Consider the following 20,732-nt stretch of genomic DNA (forward strand, 5'->3'; position numbering starts at 1 on the left):
AGAATAGAAATTCTGATTGGTCAATTATTTCTATTCCTTGTTTCTATTGGCTATTGCCTGTTGAGGTGGGACCCGATTGATCACGATACGATTGGACACAGATTGTAATGATTGGTTCGACCTAGTAATTCACTAGATAATTCTTTTCATCGGTTGGTTGTGTCCAATCGTACCGTGGTCAATCGGGACGCTCCCTGCCTGTTGCCTGGCATTCTGCAAGGGCCCTAAATCTGCGTAGTAAAACTTACGTATACGCAACTATTTCAAGAATAAGAGCCCTAGGTCCTTATTCTCGAAAATATATCGCATAATATATTTCATGAAAAACTATAATTTATGTTACATATGCTATAACTTTTCACTAAATATCGTATGCGATATATTTTCGAGAATCAGGGGAATGATTGTGTATTTCGAAACGAAGTGAAAATTACAAAAGTGAGCAAATTCACTAGGCATTGACCAATGAAGTTACAAATATTCTAGTAAATTTGCACATTTTTGTCATTTTCACCCCATTTTGAGATACACAATCGACCCCCAGGGCCCTGAGCGCGTGCAAGGTCCGATTGACTGTTCATCTCGTGTTCACTAGCGGATCCGACAATTCGATTGGCGGACGGCTCGTGTCGGAAGTGCGTACGAGACGGGACTCTCTCATTGGCCTCTGGCCAGGGTAAAGCGAGCCGTCACACACAAATCCTTCTGTTGGCACGTCGGTTGGCAACGCGCTTGTTACCGACGCGGAGTTGTGTGCAATGGTGGACGAAGATCGCGAAGACCGCTTGTTCGCGCCGTCAGGCTACCGTCTGCGTCGTCCGTTTCTTCGCTGAGTACAACGGAATCGTCCCGATCCGCCGGCTGTCCCGCGAGCTATCGCGTACCTCTTCACGGAGGTCGCGTCGCGTACGCTGCGAGTTGGCGCGTTCTGCGCCCGGCGTCGTTAGGTAGTGTGCCATAGTGATATATCTCCGTCGCCGCGCCGTTTTTCGCCCCGTGTTGACGCAGACCTCACCGCGTATGCGGATGAGAAGAGTCGAGGAGGACCGCGCGAGTCGGGAGATCATCGTCGGCGGCCAGTCCCGAGAACTCGAGACTCGCTCCTCGAGATTCGTGCGTGCGCGCGCGCGCGCGCGTCTCACGACGCGCTCGCAAGCGTTCAAGGATAAGCGAGAGAGAGAGCACGGGCGAAACAGACGTCCGATGGCGATATGATCGGGTCGCGTCGCAACGGCGCGATCGGAACGAGCGCGTATCCGCCCGGAACGCGGCGTGTCGCCGAGTGGCCGCTCTAAGTGTCGCACTATCAGTGCCGTAAACATCGCGCACGCATACACACGCGAGCGTGCGCGCGCGCACCAACACGTACGGTGTGCGTCGCTTTCTTTCTCTCTCCCTCTATCCATCTCCGTCTATCCGCTGCCTGCCAGTCCGTCTGTCCGTGTGTACGTGTTGCGCGCGGCGCGGGGACATACACCGCTCTCACGGCGGCGAATCTCGGCGTCCGGAATTCGGCCCCGGTCGCAACTCTGTTATCGTGGTGCGCGAGTGCGACGAGCGCACGAGCGTGTGTATCCGAGGAGCGTGTACGTCCGTAAGCAACGGGTCGTGAGCACGACGAATTTTCGGCGAATCCGTGGCCCGCACGGGAGGAGTCTCGCGTCGCCTCCGACAAGCGGCCATCGAGGAGGTTAGAATTTGTGACGTACGGTCTCTCTGAGACTCGTCACGGCTGGACACAGTGCCGAAGGTAGAGCGGGTTTTGTTGCGAGAAACGGATTTTTCTGTGTGTCGACGTCGTCGTTCGCGTTGTCGTCATCATCATCTGTCGTCGACGTTGCCGCGAGCACCGCGGTGCGAACGCGCGTTGCGAACTCTGTGATAAAAGGAGGACCGCGCCGTAAATCCGACTCGAACGTCGCGGTACGCGCCGCGTTCCCGGGAGTAAACGTGTCGCGGCAGTGGTGATAGTGGTGGTAGTAGTGGTGTACGGTCGCGCGTGGTATGAAAAAATGATGTGATCGACGGTCATCATGGCGGCACCCATGCTAAAGTGGAAGCGGATCACAAATCCGACGGGGCCCCAGCCGAGACCCAGGCATGGCCACCGGGCGGTCGCAATTAAGGATCTCATGGTGGTTTTCGGCGGCGGTAACGAGGGTATCGTCGACGAGCTTCATGTTTACAATACGGGTAAGTCGCGCGCCGCCTTTCGCCTCCAGCGCCTGTCTCTCGCGCCTGTCCGCCGCCGCCGCCGCCGTGCGATGCGTCTCTTTCGTTGCGCGCCGTTCCTGGCGATTCCCGCGATCCAACATGGCGGCATACGTTGACAAGACGGTGACCGGCCGGACAGGCGGTGGAACGGCGCGATTCCGCGTTCCGGATGGAACGCGCGGCGGTTGGGCCGCGCGCTCACGACGACGCGCGATCGCGCGAGCTCGACTGCGTCCGCACGGCGGTCGTGCGGCCACGGCGGACCCAGGAAATCGTCGCGGTCTGTCATTCTACATGTTTATACGCGCGGGAGCGGCCATTGCTGTCTCCAACGCGCCCCCACTACCGCCGGCGTTGCAACGCGCCGCGCCACCGTTTCCCGTCATTCCACGTTCGCGCTTCTCTCTTTCCTTCTCTTTTTTCCTTTCGTGCCTATTCCCTCTCTCCTCTTCTCTCCTCCTTGCGCCTAACGTTTTCGGGCAAGCCGCCGCCGTCATCGTCGTGGCGCAGTCGATGCACACACGCTCTCGCGCTACGTCGCCTGACGCAGTGCGCCTGCGCGCGGCTTGCGCGCATTTCGGCCACGATTTCGAAATGCTCGTCGTGTGTCTGACGCGCGCGAATTCGCCATGGTAACAAACGGACGCATATGGATCTCCGTACACTTTTGTGCTTCCTTCCGATCTTCCTTGTTTCTTCTTTCTTTGTTTCCCCGCTACACTCTACCGTGTAATTTCGTTCGTTTCGAGCTGGAACAATAACTGTATTCAGTAAAGAAAGCTACTTTGCAACTGTTGTAAAATTCGTGAATCTGATTGGTACATGCTCTTGGATTCAACCAAAATTAAGGACATACTCCAATCAGATTCACGAATTTTACAAGAGTTGCAAAGCAACTTTCTCTGCTGAACGCACCCAATGCTACACGCTGGGGCGACTTGAAAAGACGCACGCATCACTGAAATCTATCGAAACTACGCGGAATGTTACGTAAAGTCTATTGTAAAGTCATCTGAAGTTATGATAATGATCATGCAAAGTAGCGACGAGTATCATATTTAATGCATACACATCGTGATACGAATATTATTGATATTGGAATGAGTATCGTCGTTCAAAGAGACCTTCTAAGTCACAAAATTCCAGTTTTATAGGAGAGTTAATAAACCGATAAAACTACGTAAAACTATGAATTTTACTATAATTTTCTTGTACTTGGTCCTACTTAATAATAAGCCATATCACCAAAAAATTATTATAAAATTCATAGCTTAAAGGAAGTTATTAGTTTCTTCTACTCTCTTGTAAAATAGGAACTTTATGAATTTTTCTAATTTCTAATTGTTTGTTGCATACAATTCTATACAATTCTAAACTATAGAATTCCGCCGGTCATAATTGCATTGCTGCTACGGGCTGTATTGTTGCAGCCACGAATCAATGGTTCGTCCCGTCTACGAGAGGAGACATCCCGCCAGGATGCGCGGCGTACGGTTTCGTCGTCGACGGCACGCGCATCCTGGTGTTCGGCGGCATGGTCGAATACGGCAAGTACTCCAACGAGCTGTACGAGCTTCAGGCGAGTAAGTGGGAATGGAAGCGCCTGAAGCCAAAGCCGCCCAAGGACAATATTCCGCCATGCCCGCGTCTAGGGCACAGTTTCACCCTCATTGGTAACAGGGTCTTCCTATTCGGAGGTCTGGCAAACGACAGCGACGATCCGAAGAACAATATACCGAGATATTTGAATGATCTGTACACATTGGAGTTGCTTCCTAACGGCGTGACTGCCTGGGACGTACCTACGACTCAGGGCTCCTCGCCGCCTCCTAGGGAGTCGCACACTGGTGTGGCGTACACAGACCGCGCCACCGGCAAATCTTGCCTGGTGATCTACGGCGGCATGAGCGGTTGCCGTCTCGGCGATCTGTGGTTCTTAGACGTTGACTCAATGACTTGGAATAGACCGGTTGTTCACGGACCTACCCCTTTACCTCGATCGCTCCACACTGCCACTTTAATCGGCCACCGTATGTATGTCTTCGGTGGATGGGTGCCACTGGTTGTCGACGATGTTAAAGTCGCGACGCACGAGAAAGAATGGAAGTGCACGAGCACCTTGGCATGCTTGAATTTAGGTGAGTTTCAATCCGATAGTCTGCCACTTTCCGATGTATTTGCATTATGCATTTCCCTGGGCCTTTAATAAAACCTTTGATGTTATTTACAGTTATTTGATTTGAAACTCGTCTCGAGGAAGATACTCAGATTCGAATCAGGCGAGAGTTTTTCTGTTAAAGTCGCGACTACAGATGTAATGTCATGTATAAGTCAACTGAAAAATTTGGATCTCTGATTAAGAATTTAAATATCTCATTTAGGCGACTCAACTGAAAAACTCAGATCTGTGTCTTTTGAGAAGAGTTTCAAGTAATAACTATTAATACGGGTCTAAGTGGTTTGCTTGGAAATCGTAAGACATTGTTTGCATTATTGATATACATAAATCGTGCATCATTGTTTCAGAAACTCTTACTTGGGAACAACTGACCGTGGATTCCTTAGAAGAGAACACTCCTCGGGCTCGTGCCGGTCACTGCGCAGTCGGTGTTCACAGCAGACTGTATGTGTGGTCTGGTAGAGATGGTTATCGTAAAGCTTGGAATAATCAGGTTAGAGTCAATTGAATTATGTAATTTTTGGACTGTGTACGGCCGCCGCAGAGATACAAATGTCCCTTTGATACTTATCTAGGTATGCTGTAAAGATCTGTGGTATCTCGAAGTCAGCAAACCACCGGCGCCTTCCAGAGTTCAGCTGGTCAGAGCTTCCACGCAAACGCTGGAAGTCAGTTGGACAGCGACCCCGTCCGCGCAATACTACATTCTTCAGATACAAAAGTATGATATGCCACCGGCAGCGACCGCGGGCGCTTTTCCGCCAGTGAGCGCATCCACGCCAAACATCACTCCTGTCACCGCTGCCCCGGCTGTAGCTACACCGGCAACCGTGCCCGTCACGTCGCCTCCTGTGACCACTGTCGCTTCTATTCCGACTAATCCGACTTCTGTCAGGTCGACCGTGACACCGGTGACACCGTTGCGAGTACAGTCAACGGTGCAGAGCCCTGTACAGAAGACGGTGCCGCCGCAACAAGTCATACAGAAAACGACAAGTCCCATGACCCCAAGGGTCGCTGCCGGCAACGTCATACGAATCCGTTCACCGCTTGTCACCACCGCGACTGCGGCAACGGCGGCAGCTGCGACGGCGGTGGTGGTCACCACTGAGCAGCAGCAACAATCGCAACAGCCACAAACCTCTCCCACTGTGACTACAGCTGTAGCGACGGCTCAAACACCCGCCGCCATGTCCGGTATCGCTGCATTGGCCGCTGCAGCAGCTGCAACTCCAAAAATTACTATGAATAATGTTCCCATTTTGCCCCAAGCCGCGACCAATACTATCAGAATGAAGAATGTTCAACCGGGTCAACAAATACGCTTCGCGGCGCCCGGTGCGACAGTACTACGCACAGCATCGCCGCCGCAGAACAAGCAGATCATCTTGCAGAAATCCGGTCAGAACATATCCGGTCAAACTGGTATCGTGCATCTGCTGAAAACTGGTCAAGTGGCTTGCGGTATGGTGGCCGCCACGGGACCCAAGGTGAGTCTCATTCCAAGCAAGGCGGTCCAGGGCACAGGGGTGAAACTTTTGAATCATGGGCCAGCGATACTTCGATTGGTGAATCCTAATACGGTAGCGGGATCGAAGCTGCTTACGACCATGAAGACCTCCGGCTTAGTGACGATGAGCAAGGGACAGAATATTACTGGCAAGCAGACCATAATGATTACGAAACCAGGCGGCAATGGCGGATTGGTCGGCAGAACCAATCAGATCATTGTTGTCACTACGGGCGCCGGTCTGAGAGCCGTGCAGACAGTTACTACTTCGCAAGCTGGTGCAGGTCAAGGAGCAAATCTCACTACTCCGGTGAACGTTTTGCCGTTATCGGCTGCTAATCACGTAACGAATCAGCAAGGTGTCAAGATGATCGTGGTTTCCTCGGGGGCGATGGGAGGCGGAACTGCAGGCAAGCCTATAACCATCACGGTACCGGGACAAGGTGGTGTACCAAAGACAGTTACTATTGCTACCAAGGGCAGTCCGCAAGCCATCTTCAATCCTGGCAAGAGTCAAATCGTTATGCCGCAAATACAGAAAAATCCTGTAAGTATAAGAGTACATCCATTAATTAAAAATACATGCAAATATGATATAAAATCCTTTTTCCGTTTTTTCATTACACAAAAATGATTAGTCGACAAATTAAAACTGGTGATTGCTATAAAATCGATTACAATAATCGCTACAAGAGTTTCTTTCTTAAATAACCCGCATATTCTTTCTTTTCTTAAATAACGTATAAATATCTTTTCTTAAATAACGTATTGTCGCTGTACAATTGTAGGAAGCGGTAACAGTGTCTGGAAAACCGGTAACTTTGCAAATGTCCGGAAGTATAGGTGCAAAAACGGTAACGCTTATGCCGACAAGTAGTTCTATAGTGACTACTTCAAGTGCATCGGATTCAATAGACACTAGTAAGATGCTCTTTGTTCCATCGCAGAAGCAGCCGTCGGCTTCCTTAGGTGAGTACAATTGTCTCTTAATACACAGCCTGAATGGACACAAAGTCAACGAGACGTTGAATATTATGTAATAAAACAACGTTTCAGCCTCCACATCCGATGGTCCCGCTACTACTGACGCAGCGTTAGCCGCTCTAGCAGCAGAAGCGGGTCTGATTGATCCGGTTCAAGAGCCGTCCGGTGGTCTCTCGTTTATGGTGGCTACGGACGACGGTGCTGGCGGTGACGGCAAAGTGGAGGACAGTTGTAACGGCAATGAGGCGACCGCCGCAGCTACCTTGGTTTCCCAGATGGGCGCCAGTGAGCCGATGCAAGTTGATGGTGACGGGAACTTCGTACTTCCGCAGGTGGACGGTCCGACCGACATTCTCTTGTCTGAAGACGAAGGAAACGACAAAATTGACGAGGACCCCGCTACAGAGAATGCCACGGACGCGGCCGTCGATGAGCCGACACCCATGGAGCAAGATGAAGTTAGCGCGGCCGAAAGTATCCATGTGGAGGAACCCGCTGTGAGGGAGGAAGCCGCTCCCGAAGCGGCAGCCGATCCTCCCGAAACCGCCCCCGCTGCCGACAAAGTGCCCGAGGAAGAAGCAGAAACTGCTGCTGAAAATCCTCCGGTTGACGAAGAGGTACCTATGGATACCAGTACTGACAATGTGGAACTGCCGGATGAAAAGGAGATGGATATCGGTAGTCCGTTGACTGACGAAGTGAAAGCAACTGAACCTGAATTGCCTTTCGTACAATCACCAGCAGCGCAGCCTCCTCCCGAGGAAACAACACCTGTGACGGATGTTGCCGATTTGCCAGAGCAGCCCGACACAACCGAAAACCAAAACGAGGGCCAGGAGGAAAATCAAGATGAAAACGGACAAACGAAAAGTATGAAAGTCGAATCGTGTCTTTCCGATAACGAAAAATCGCCAGCGCCTGAGAGTCTACCTGCTGAAGACAGCGCGGCGTCGCAACTCACTCAAGATGAAGCTCAAGAAACTGAGAAGATTAAGGACAAGACTGCGGAACCGGAAGCTGATCTTCCAGTCGAGGATTCTCCTCTCGTGAAGCAGGAAGACGTCGATGAACCAATGGTTGCGGATAGCGCGTTGCCCGCAATAGACGTGGCGGATCAAGTGCCAGTAACAACGCCTGTTATCGCACCGAACGTGCCAACGAAATTAGAACCTGCGAGCGAACCTATAGAACCGATGGAACAGAATGACAAAATTCCCAGTGTACCAATCTCGTCGATAAACGGTGTTGCTGCCCCTCTTGACAAGGAGACCGAAAGTCCGCAAAAGGTTCACACTCCTATAAAAATCGATATCAAAGAGGATCTGGCAATCTCAAAGAGGGAAAATAATGTGAAGCAAGAGAAGATAAACGACACCAGATCAGACGATGACTCGACCGCTTTATCTACGTTGGCAAGCGCCGCTTTAGGCTCAACGGAATCAGTGAAAGCTAAAAACGAACAGGTATGTTTTGTCGATTATTTGCAACAGTTTATCATTGTTTTGAACGCAAATGTTAAATATTGGCTTAATATCTTTCGCAGAACGAAGACGAGAAGAAGGATCCGGAGTGGTACGACGTGGGAATCATAAAAGGAACCACTTTTACAGTTCAGCATTACTATCTTCCTGGCGACGATCCGTTAGACATAACGCAACCTTTGACTATGGACGTTTTTAAAGAAAGAACTAAAATATCATTAGAGCCGGGAACTGCCTATAAATTCAGGATTGCTGCCGTGAATAGCTGTGGACGAAGTGCCTGGAGTGAGGTGACGTATCCGATTCTCCGTATATTGCCTAAAATTGTTTGTAGTGTAAGAACATTTGTACGTTAGATGAAATTTGAAATTTTTAATACTTATGGAAAATATATCGATTGTGTGTTGTTGCAGGTATCGGCGTTTAAAACGTGTCTTCCAGGATTTCCAGGTGCGCCAAGTGCTATAAAAATATCGAAATCCGCAGATGGCGCACAAATCTCTTGGGAGCCACCGCCTAGCAATGTCGGTCCCATTCTTGAGTATTCTGTCTATCTGGCGGTGAGAAGCACGGCGTTGAACAATGATGGCGAAGCGAAAACAGTCGTGTCTACACCAAATCAATTAGCCTTTATTAGAGTTTATTGCGGCTCGAGTAATTCCTGTTCGGTGAACAATAGTGCCCTTAATGCCGCTCATGTGGACACCACTACGAAACCGGCCATAATCTTTAGAATAGCAGCGCGAAACGACAAGGGTTACGGACCAGCCACGCAAGTCAGGTGGTTGCAAGGTGAGTCATGAGATTTTCTCACGTCTCTTCCTCTCTGTCTCTAGCGAATGTGTTTTAACAAACATTGCAATTAACAGATCCCACCACTGGTGTGAAGAGTAATCCGCAATCTGTGAAGAGAGCCGGCACAGACCTACGCACGCAAGTGAATTCCCCCCAAAAGAAGTCAAAACAGGAGATAACTAGTGATAATTTCTCGTGAGCCTGTTCTCTCCCTGGCCTCGTACAGCCGAAACTCCCACAAGCGAAGCTGCTATTACATTATTTAATTTCCGCTGGTCCACATGCCTAACGATAAACAAAACAATGTACTATCGAGTAAACGACGTGATATTCAAGTAAACGAAAAAAAAAAAAAGAAATGAATACGCGATAAAGAATGTGTAAAAGGGAGAAAGTGAGAAGAGAAGAAAGAGAGGAAGGAAAATAATTAGAAAGGGATGATCATAGTTATACCGAGATATAACGTATAATTTGAAAATATTTGAGAAAAAAAGTATTTTTAGTGTTCTCTCTGTACGAATACAACGTCCTTCTGTACCGCCACGTTTCTTACTCACCGTCATCCTATTTCTTTCCTCGCGAGTGCGCGAGAATCTTCTGTAAAGACAACATGAGTACCGTTAATAAATGGCGAAGTGATTATTTTTTTGGAGTTAAGTAAGTTTTTCCATGTTTATAGCGTTTTCTACGGACGGTACGACATATCGCTCTAATGCTCATACACTTGCATCATGGAAAAAAAAATCACATGTTCGCCAATTTTTTAAACGTTACCGGGAATGAGTAACCGAACAGGACTCGTGTTCTATCTATTTCGCATATCTTTTCGAGTTATTGTATACAGTGTCCCGTATTTGTTAGGACAACTGGGAAGATAATACTACATGAAAAAGCGCGTACGACAGTACCCCTTCTTACGAGGTTTTCGAAAGATTCAATATCTAAAATTGGAGAATTAACGTTACTTTTCTAATTTGTGACGCTTCACACAATAAATCACTTGAATGATTTTTAATTATTTTAGTTCAATTTTGTGTGGAGAAATGTTTTATCCTCTTTTAATCGTACTTTGATAATACTGCTGAGATACCTAGAGTGTAATATAGCATATAAAAATACGAGACATCGTAAAGAATAGATAAAACAATCATTGAAAGCAATCGTTCAAAAAATGAAATCTTGATTGTTGTCATGTTCTACATTTCCAATCAACATTTTCATGTGGAATTATTGATCTCCCGATTGTATCCCGCCAGTGTTACGGAACACTATATATTCGACACAAAGAGAAAGAGAGAGAAGGATGTTTTAATGAGGAAAAAAATTCACAAATTTCTTACAATATATATTTATCATTGATAGAGAGCGTCTGCAGTTCTTTTGACATTCACCACTAAGCAGAAAAAGCTCGCTTTTGAAATGTAGGTATTTAGTGTACATAAAACTCTTGCACTGACAAATATGTTTATCATATTATGAGGCAGAGGCATGAAATAAAATACTTTTTGATAAGGTAGAATAATTGGGAGATACACAATATATTGTGAAAAACCTTGATAGTCTCCTATTTCTATCTGCTCGTTCACGTTTTAATTTCACGCTGAAAAAGAAAAAAAAATAAGATTTTTTCTTATCGTTTCATCGATTTGATTTTACACACGACAATCGGTGCTAACACATTATTTCGGACACTTTTGTTACTGCCAGGTGCGACATAATTACGTTATCGTTTATGTTATCAAAAAAAGCAGCGCGCGTTAAAATGCAAAATTGTCTCTGCTGAATCGCATAATAATAATGACGAGTTACTTATTTGCTTTCGGTCGAACAGTTGCAACGATGCAGATATATTTTGTATAAAATATAGATTTAAATGAGAATTATATACATGTATAATTAATGAATGTGTCCCTAAGGACGGGCTTTAGGACGATTATTGATATTTTAGTGAATAAAGAAAGCTCTCGGATGAAAATTAAGGATATTTTTAGACGGCAACGAAACAATTCTTTGAATACTAATATTTCCGGATAACGATAGACTGTACGTCTTAACGTAAATTCTAATCTTTTATAGTGCTAAGACAGACAATTATAGAGCGAGTAACAGGAAGATTAGATTCGCGAAAGAAAGGTAAGACGAAGCACACGTGCCGTCGCGTTAGAGGGAGGGGACACGTAATATCCGTAACTTCTTTCTTTTCAGCATAATATTATATTTTAATCAAAAATACTGGGTAAGCTTTTTTTAAATGCCGAGATTGTGTGGAGAAGAGCTTGATTACGCGCTAGTGTTGCTGGCAGTCTTGTTCCTCTCGGTCGATTTTCTGGGGCTATGTTAAAGCTGCAATAATTTAAGCGTACATTTTATTTTAGATTATTCATATATATATGTATATGTATATATTTATGTGTACATATACATATATATGTGAATATATATAAATATATAAAAGTATAAACATTTATATATTTATATATATATATATATATTTACTTTCCGTTATCCATTTATAGCTTAAGCAAAGTAGAGAACCACCTACTAACGTAGCGTTCCATACGCTTAATTTGTTATATTGAAGTTTTGCGTTAACAAAGTTTACTTCATTTTAGGAGAAACTTACGTGTTAGGAAGACCATCGCCGACGCGTACTATCAAATCAATCAATAACTTTGCATTAATTACATGTACAATTGCAATTGTTTACTCTTTCAATGAGTACATCCCCCGCCCGAGATCTTAGGAGCATTTCCTGAAAAAGAAAAAATTACGAATGAATATATATATAAATATATATATACGATGTATAATGTAAATGGGATAACTAAAAAAAAAATGGTATATACTTTCAAGTGTATTGTTTTAATCTTGTTTTCTTTTTCTGGCTGACCCTCTGCGAACACGAGAGTATCTCTGTATCGACTAATTGACATAAGTCGTTCTTAGTCGCTTAATTTCCTCTGTATATTTCGTTGACAGGAGATGACACTGATATTTGTATCCTTGTACACAAGTCCTGTGCATAAAAGAAATGTAGAATTGCGCCGTGATGCGCGTCACGCGGCATCGTATCCGTTTGTAAATCGCCTCCTATTTACTACCGCATTTATACTCTTCGTGCAACCACACATCGTATACCACCTACACACTCAAATATGTCGTGCAAATAAATATAGATGAATTTCTTACGTGTAACGGAATCTCTATCAATCTACCAGATGTAGCAGTCGCAGTAGCTCACGCTAGATCACATCTTAGAAAGACTCACTACGATTTTCTGTTTTTCCTTCGCGAGTGTCATAATCTGTCAGTCATACGTTTGGAAATCACGCGCGAACACGACAATTATTCGATTTCTTATTCATTGCGCTTATTATTTTTCCCGATTAGCTTCGTACCTTACTTGAGTTGAGAGCACCTTGAACGTTGCGAATCTTCCTTATTTCTTTGCTTCCTTTTCCTTGTATTCTAAATTTATAACAGCGATTTGCAAAAGTGCCGTGACAGCGATTCCGCCGCCACAGAGAATATCGTGAAAGAAAGAGAAATAGAATATACCAAACTCGCAGCAAAAATCCACCGAATTTATCGTTCGTTTCTCGTGTTGCCTCTTCGAAATCTACAGTGCTTGCTTGGCAGTAACAAAAGGACATTAAATATTCATTTAATATCCTCTCGTTTTTTCTCGATCTAGTGGACAAAATAGAATAGAGCGTTTATACGATGATCCGAAAGAAAACGTTGAATAATTTGTCACCTCGCACATGATTGATCGACCGTGACACGCCACTTCCAAGTAATTCCATGCAATTTATGTACACACGTAATTCAACGATCGTAGGATGATTAACGATGCGATGGGCGCGATGCGCTTTACTGAAAGAAAAGTCGAATGAAATTAACGAGCCATGTTTACGGAAATCAGAAGCTGTTCTCCGAGATAAGATACTGTTTGCTGTTCCTTTGAAATTATAACAATTTGCAACGCGATTATGAGTAGCGTTTACCGGTATTCCCCCGCGAAACAATCAACTCTCGATCCATTCGACGCTAATCCACTGTACGAGCGGCCACAAAAAAAGAGAGAAAGATAATGTCACTTTCGGACCATGTCGTTTTACTACGAGCTACTTTTTCTATGCTAGATCTTAATCGTATGCTAATTAAAAGACGCGCAGAACCGCGGCACGAGAAATGTGAGAGGATTATAATGGCGAGATTAGCTGCGCCAGGTGAAAGTGATTTACGCGCTATGTAATAACGGCAAATCGATAGGCCGCGCGTTTTAACGACGGCAGATGTAACTTGCCAATGATATCGCACTTGTACATGACCAATACATACCGATAGAACGCGACACTTGAGCGGATCTGTATTTTTTTCCCGTAAGAAACACACCGATCCCGACGTGGATCCCGCCGGACAAAATTAGAATTACACCCTGTAGATTGGAAAATTGAAGCCCTTGGTTCTCCGCCACGGAACTCTCGATTGATGATGTCAGATTGCAGATATGTGATAAGAATTCTTGCAAAATACGTTGAAATAGATAGACATACACGGAGAAAAATAATTTTGCTCTTTTAGCAAAATCGTCGTTGCTACTGCATATTTGTAGTGACATCAACAAAATTTAGTTGACTAATTTTACAGATTATTCGTTATCAGAGCAGAAGTAGTTTCGTTGCCAGGATAGAAAAAATCTGTTGAGTGTATTTGTCCTGAGAATCACGTTAATTTGCTATTGATGCAAAATAATGTATCCTTAGCAAATTTATTTGCTATTGGAGCAAAACTGCAACTGCTTATATAAATCCATCATGGTTCTTGTAGCAAAATAATTTGTATACTGAGAAAAAAATTTACTAAATTTCAAAAAACGTTTGTTTGGATAGTACTGTGAAAATATTTGTTTAAATTAAGCAATTATTTTCTAAAATTAAATAAAATTATATTAATAAGTAATTATTTTCTAAAATTAAATTAAGTAATTATTTTCTAAAATTAAATTAAGTAATTATTTTCTAAAATTAAATAAAGAACTTTTAAATGTAAATTTGTTTCTTTAATTTTAGAAAATAATTACTTAATTCAAACAAATATCTTCACAGTACTATCCAAACGTTTTTTGAAATTGAGTAAATTTTTTTCTCAGTGTAGATTCAACAAATTACACCCAGCAAATAGTGATTAGTACTCTTAGCAAATATTTTCCATATAATAACGAAAAGATTTTGCTAGACCAACAGAAAATTTGCTGGGCCAGCAAATTATTTTTCTCCGTCTACCTATAAAATGACACTTGCAACCAATCGGGCGCATCTGCAAAATGGATCGAACCTTTTTTCCTCTGCTCTAACAGTCAATAACGTTATTCAGGTAAAAATATCGACGACACATCTGAGAAAGGACATCCGACAAAGGAAATATAAATTTTTTTTTTTCATTTTTTACACACACACATCATGTGTATCTCTTCGTTTCCTTCGCGAGAGGACGTAAACACAAAAGGTAAAACGGACAATTATCTGTGCTTTCTGCGAGAATACATTGCTTTCCCGTGATGTATGTGTGTATATGTGTGTTCATTTAATGTGTGACGCGCAACCTATTTTTTCAATTTATATTTCTTCACGGTTTTGTCATATTACTTTTACAATTATTTATTGACTGATTTATCGGCAAAAGGAAAGGACTATTCTTCTACACATCTGCTCGATCGATCGCAAGTGTCATTTTATGGATGCATCTTTTTATTTCCACGTATTTCTTAACAATTTTTAGAGTATTTTCTCGCTTCGGACGTCATAAATTAAGATGGCCGCGGCGAAGGGTCTTAATGATAACGTATCACATGATAAGAACATCTGCCACCGGTAGCTATGTCGTGATAACGTCTCAGACAGCAAAAACTACCAAAAGATGTCTTAAGTCCGTATTAATAGTTATTAGTTGAAACTTATCCCACGTGAGATACTCAGATGAATTTAGAGTTACACTTGAGTTTTTTTTCCTTGAATCACACAATACATGCAACATTACATTTCCAATTGCGATTCAGCCGAAATATTCACATCTAATTCTAAATACAAATCTGAATATTTCATCTAAGGCAAGTTTCAAGCAACAAATTATTAATGTGAACCTTAGAGAGGTCCAAAAGACGTCTTGTTTTTTTTAAGCGTCACTTGATCACCTTTAAGACATCTTTTAGTAATCTCTGTTGTCTGGAACGTTGTAACTTTTCGCAAGATTTTCTAATAAGCCACGGAGAAAATTAACAGAATCAACTGTGTGTAAATCGGAATTGCGAGGCGTGTCAGAATCCGAAATGAATTGATTAATTAAGTTGCAAGCTTCGCAGAGAGATGTATATCGCGCATAGATAAGGAGAATAAGAGGAGGGAAAGAGGATTACAAGAATTATTGCGTCGTCCTCCGGCAGATTTACGGAATTACCTGTAAATAAATCTTTCGAATATTCTTGCGTTGGTATAAACAAATGTCACTGCATTCACCAGGAATCAACGTGTCTGACTCCAGCAGGTCGGACAAGCGCATATAAACACGCACGCACGCGCGCGAAGGAGAATATCCTTCGATTGAATCCGCGATAATTTACACACGTGATAATTTAACGTTTGTGCAAAAAGGACCACGCTTCTCCATGCTTATCTCTCGCGTTGTTTTTCTTGCGTAACGCGCAAAACGCGTTATTTAGATGAATATCGACGTCGCATCCGAGAAAGGACATCGGACATATATGTATGTATATATATACATTTTTTTTATGTAATTTTCTACACACACACACACATACACACACACATATCGTGTGTGTCTCTTCGTTTCCCTCGCGAAAGGACGTAAACACAAAAGGTAAAACGGACAATTATCCGTGCTTTCTGCGAGAATACATTGCTTTCCCGCGATATATGTGTGTATATGTGTATTTACATGTGTTTCACTCGATGTAATGTTAGTATTATTACGTAGGGTTTGCGACTGACGTCAGCAGAATAATCAAGGTGCGCGAGATTAGAGCCTAAGAGCGAATTATATTTGTTCTTTCTTTGATTTTTCAATTGTATTTGCGCGCACCGATTTGCGAGAACACGCGCCGATGATATTTTTTCAGTCATCCCGTTCGTTCGTTCGTTCAATGACGATGAACCTCGTGTAACCGCAAATTACTCTTTTAATTAAGGACCGATCACTGCAATATTTTCTGACTGCAGTCGGCTCTCCGTTGCGGGCAGATGATCACACACGTATCGACTTTGTATCGCAGGATGACGCAGACAAAAGAAACTCCCAAGAGACGTCTCTGAAAGACGCCTAGATAATGTTTAAAAGACGTCTGAAATAGTCAGAACATCTTTTGGGTTCGTATTAACGTTTATTATTTGAAACTCCTCTCAAATGAGGTGCTCAGATTTAAATTTAATGTCGGACAAGAGTTTGTCAGTTGGATCGCGATTGTAGATGCAAATGTTACATATATTATATAATCCAACTGCAAAACTCTGATCTGGCACTGAATAAAAGTTTAAGAATTGAGACATGATTCAGATTTGAGATTCAGAAATAGATGAGAGTTTGTCAGTTGGATCGCGATTGTAGATGCAAATGTTACATATATTATGTAATACAACTGCAAAACTTTGATCTGGTACTGAATAAAAGTTTAGGCATCGAGACACTATTCAGATTTGAGATTCAGAAATAGATGAGAGTTTGTCAGTTGGATCGCGATTGTAGATGCAAATGTTACATATATTATGTAACATTTATAATTATAATATTATAATTCAACTGCAAAACTTTGATCTGGCACTGAATAAAAGTTTAGGCATTGAGACATGATTCAGATTTGAGATTCAGAAATAGATGAGAGTTTGTCAGTTGGATCGCGATTGTAGATGCAAATGTTACATATATTATGTAATTCAACTGCAAAACTTTGATCTGGCACTGAATAAAAGTTTAGGCATTGAGACATGATTCAGATTTGAGATTCAGAAATAGATGAGAGTTTGTTAGTTGGATCGCGATTGTAGATGCAAATGTTACATATATTATGTAATTCAACTGCAAAACTTTGATCTTGCACTGAATAAAAGTTTAGGCATCGAGACATGATTCAGATTTGAGATTCAGAAATAGATGAGAGTTTGTTAGTTGGATCGCGATTGTAGATGCAAATGTTACATATATTATGTAATTCAACTGCAAAACTTTGATTTGCACTGAATAAAAGTTTAGGCATCGAGACATGATTCAGATTTGAGATTCAGAAATAGATGAGAGTTTGTTAGTTGGATCGCGATTGTAGATGCAAATGTTACATATATTATATAATTCAACTGCAAAACTTTGATCAGGCATTGAATAAAAGTTAGGCATCGAGACATGATTCAGATTTGAGATTCAGAAATAGATGAGAGTTTGTTAGTTGGATCGCGATTGTAGATGCAAATGTTACATATATTATATAATTCAACTGCAAAACTTTGATCAGGCATTGAATAAAAGTTAGGCATCGAGACATGATTCAGATTTGAGATTCAGAAATAGATGAGAGTTTGTTAGTTGGATCGCGATTGTAGATGCAAATGTTACATATATTATATAATTCAACTGCAAAACTTTGATCAGGCATTGAATAAAAGTTAGGCATCGAGACATGATTCAGATTTGAGATTCAGAAATAGATGAGAGTTTGTTAGTTGGATCGCGATTGTAGATGCAAATGTTACATATATTATGTAATTCAACTGCAAAACTTTGGTCTGGCACTGAATAAAAGTTTAGGCATCTCACACGAGACATGATTCAGATTTGAATTGAGAAATAAGTCAGAGTTTTTGACAGTTGCACACGTCGTGTACGTTATAGAATTCAAAACTTGAATCTGACTCTGAATAAAAATCCGTGTATCTCACGCGAAACGAGCTTCAGGTGACGAACTATCAATCAACGGACCTCGGACGTCTCTTGGAAGTTTTCACTACCTGGCAAGTTGAATTCTGCGAACACGTGTATGTATTAGAAAGAAAAATCTTCGTTGCGCGTTGAATACGCCACAATTGTTCCACGATCGCGCGTGCAGCACGATTGCTGCATCGATCACTGACAATAAATCGTTGAAGAGAGAACGTTGGTCCCTTCTTTCGATGACGAAGGAGCGCATCCGCATATCACGCGCAGATTCGCGAACGCCGGCCGTGCAGAATCATCGAGATCGAGAGATTCGCCCGGAGGATCTGACGTGGGAGAAGAATCTGCATGCTTCTACGAAGGCGATTTCATCGGGAATTTATTTCAGACGCACAGCGCCTTGGACTCCCGGCGTTTCGATGGTCGATCGATCCGTCTCGATCGCGGGGTGGGACTCGATTGACTACGATACGATTGGACACAGATTGTAATGATTGGTTCGACCTAGTAATTCATTAGATAATTCTTTTCATCGGTTGGTTGTGTCCAATCGTACCGTGGTCAATCGGGACGCTTCCTCGATCGCGTCACCGGACACCTCGCTGTCGAGCGGATTGTTTCGCTATCCGGGGGAACGCGATCTATCCCTCGCGTGTACGCATCGCGGGTGCAGTCTGACGACCGGTTCACGTTTCCCAGAAGCATCGGTGTGTCAACGAGCCTCTCGAGAGGAATATATAGGTCGCGAAGTGACGACCCCTCGCACGATTTCAGCGTCCGACACGCCGCACAGTGAGGACAAATAAAAATTTACTGCTCCAAAATCGCTAGAGACCACAATTTTATAGCAATCAGGACGATTTTTTTTTTAATTAAACGTTAATCAATGTAGAAAAAAACTGTCGAGCCTGATTTTTTTTTTTAATTCTTCTAAACGTTGCAATATTAATAAGAATTAAGTTCGTATTCAGCAACCTAAACCTAATATATACCTTACAGTGACACATTTCGTGCTACAGAAACATTTTTTTCATATCGGTTATGGGATTGACAGCTGTTAAATACCAGATCTTAATACTGACTTTACATTTATGTTGAACGACTTTATATATCCTATTGCAACATATATACTGTGTTAAAACATAATGATTTTGTTTATGTTGACAAGAGATTAATAGTTATCAACTGCCAGATTCTGATTTTTATATCAGATTCGTAATCAGCGATGCCGAAAACCTTAGTACACTGTACTGTACAGCGAAAAGATGGAAAGTTTTCCAATTGGAGCGACTCACAAAACTTGATAATTTTTCACAAATTCTGGTAAAGGTGTAGGAAAAGGGCGCCACCTCCGATCAGCCTGATCTTGACATATGTCATAGAGATCACCCTTCTGAGTGACTTTCTGAAGATTTTAGCCGTCGCTCATTGTTTGTTAAAAAGTTATGGACTGATTTAGGTTTAGGTTCGAATAAACATAACTAATAAACTAACCTAATCCAACCTATCCACATTAAGTATCAGTCATTTTTTATTAAAGTGTTTAACTTTTGTGTTATTGTGACGATAGGTTGGGTTAGGTTAGTTTTGAGGGGGATGCGGGGGGCGCAGCCCCCCGCTAGTTGTTCGATATTGCACTTATTCGATATTGCTCGTTAACGGTACACAGTATCGAAAAATTGTAATATATTTTTCGGACTTCTTTCATCAATAACTTTTTAACAAACAATGAGCGACGGCTAAAATCTTCAGAAGGTCACTCAGAAGGGTGACCTCTATGACATATGTCAAGATCAGGCTGATCGGAGGTGGCGTCCTTTTTCTACACTTTAACCCAAATTCTTATTAATATTGCAACATTTAGAAGAATTTTTTTTACATTGTTTAATTTAAAAAAAAATTCATCCCGGTTGCTATAAAATTGTGGTCTCTAGCCATTTTTGAACAAGTAAATTTCTATTTCTATTTCTCCCCATTTGTGCGCCGCGACGCTGGAAAACGCAACGCAAGGATATTAAATTTACGATATATTTTATTTCTGTTCGAGCGCTATGTGCGCACACATACACATAGATACCGCACACACACACACACACAGACACATGCAGCCGAGAGAAGGAATGCGGGAAAGCCAAGGAGTAAAGGATAGAAAAAAGTGCGTACGCAATCGATTTGTTCGCTTACACGGCTTTCGAAATAGCTTTCGCACGATTCTAACGCGATTCACGATAGATATTAAAAAAAAAAGGTTTAAGGCTGCTGTGTGCGTTTACTCGGTAACTGTTGACGGCGATATCGGTATTGTCAAACGTCGTTGCGCAGCTTTTATGCGTTATATTTGCGCGACGACGTGCGTTATAGTTATAAAGCAAGCGTTGAGAAATTACAGAATAACCCTGTCAGGTCTCCTCTCCCCCTCTGCGGAACTATCGATTGGTGACGTCACAAGCGAAGAAATGCATGTCCAAAATTCTTGCAAATCACGTTGAAATAAAAAAGATACATCCAAAAAATGGTATTTGCAGTGGATCGAATATATATTTGCAAAGTATTCCAAACACTTGTCTTTTGCTTTAACAATCAATAAATAACCGCAAAATTGACGCGAAAAAATGTAAGTTAAAAAAGA

General features: G+C 42.8%; 1 protein-coding gene and 1 long non-coding RNA gene across 7 annotated transcripts; one reads left to right on the plus strand and one right to left on the minus strand.

Moving 5' to 3' along the window:
• Nucleotides 1-741: 741 nt before the first annotated feature.
• Nucleotides 742-9,820, plus strand: LOC116845060 (host cell factor). Its single transcript, XM_032817326.1, has 9 exons — nucleotides 742-2,193; nucleotides 3,645-4,352; nucleotides 4,741-4,886; nucleotides 4,969-6,450; nucleotides 6,692-6,872; nucleotides 6,960-8,350; nucleotides 8,431-8,658; nucleotides 8,782-9,160; nucleotides 9,238-9,820. The coding sequence occupies exons 1-9, from the start codon at nucleotides 2,034-2,036 to the stop codon at nucleotides 9,360-9,362; spliced, it is 4,800 nt and encodes a 1,599-aa protein (XP_032673217.1). The 5' UTR covers nucleotides 742-2,033; the 3' UTR covers nucleotides 9,363-9,820.
• Nucleotides 9,821-10,493: 673 nt separating this feature from the next.
• LOC116845061 lies at nucleotides 10,494-16,336 on the minus strand. Of its 6 annotated transcripts, XR_004378192.1 has the most exons (7): nucleotides 15,623-16,334; nucleotides 12,921-13,039; nucleotides 12,562-12,853; nucleotides 12,353-12,467; nucleotides 12,010-12,179; nucleotides 11,787-11,915; nucleotides 10,494-11,506 (listed from the first exon to the last, which is right to left on the minus strand). It is a non-coding gene; the product is annotated as an uncharacterized LOC116845061 (long non-coding RNA). The 6 variants fall into 6 exon arrangements; XR_004378188.1 differs by having other exon boundaries at nucleotides 12,010-12,467; nucleotides 15,623-16,336; XR_004378189.1 differs by having other exon boundaries at nucleotides 12,353-12,853; nucleotides 15,623-16,336.
• Nucleotides 16,337-20,732: the final 4,396 nt, after the last annotated feature.

This window comes from Odontomachus brunneus, unplaced genomic scaffold, assembly GCF_010583005.1.
Source record: "Odontomachus brunneus isolate Ranch 3 - 2012 unplaced genomic scaffold, Obru_v1 Obru_scaffold_049, whole genome shotgun sequence".
Classification (NCBI taxonomy): Eukaryota; Metazoa; Arthropoda; class Insecta; order Hymenoptera; family Formicidae; genus Odontomachus; species Odontomachus brunneus.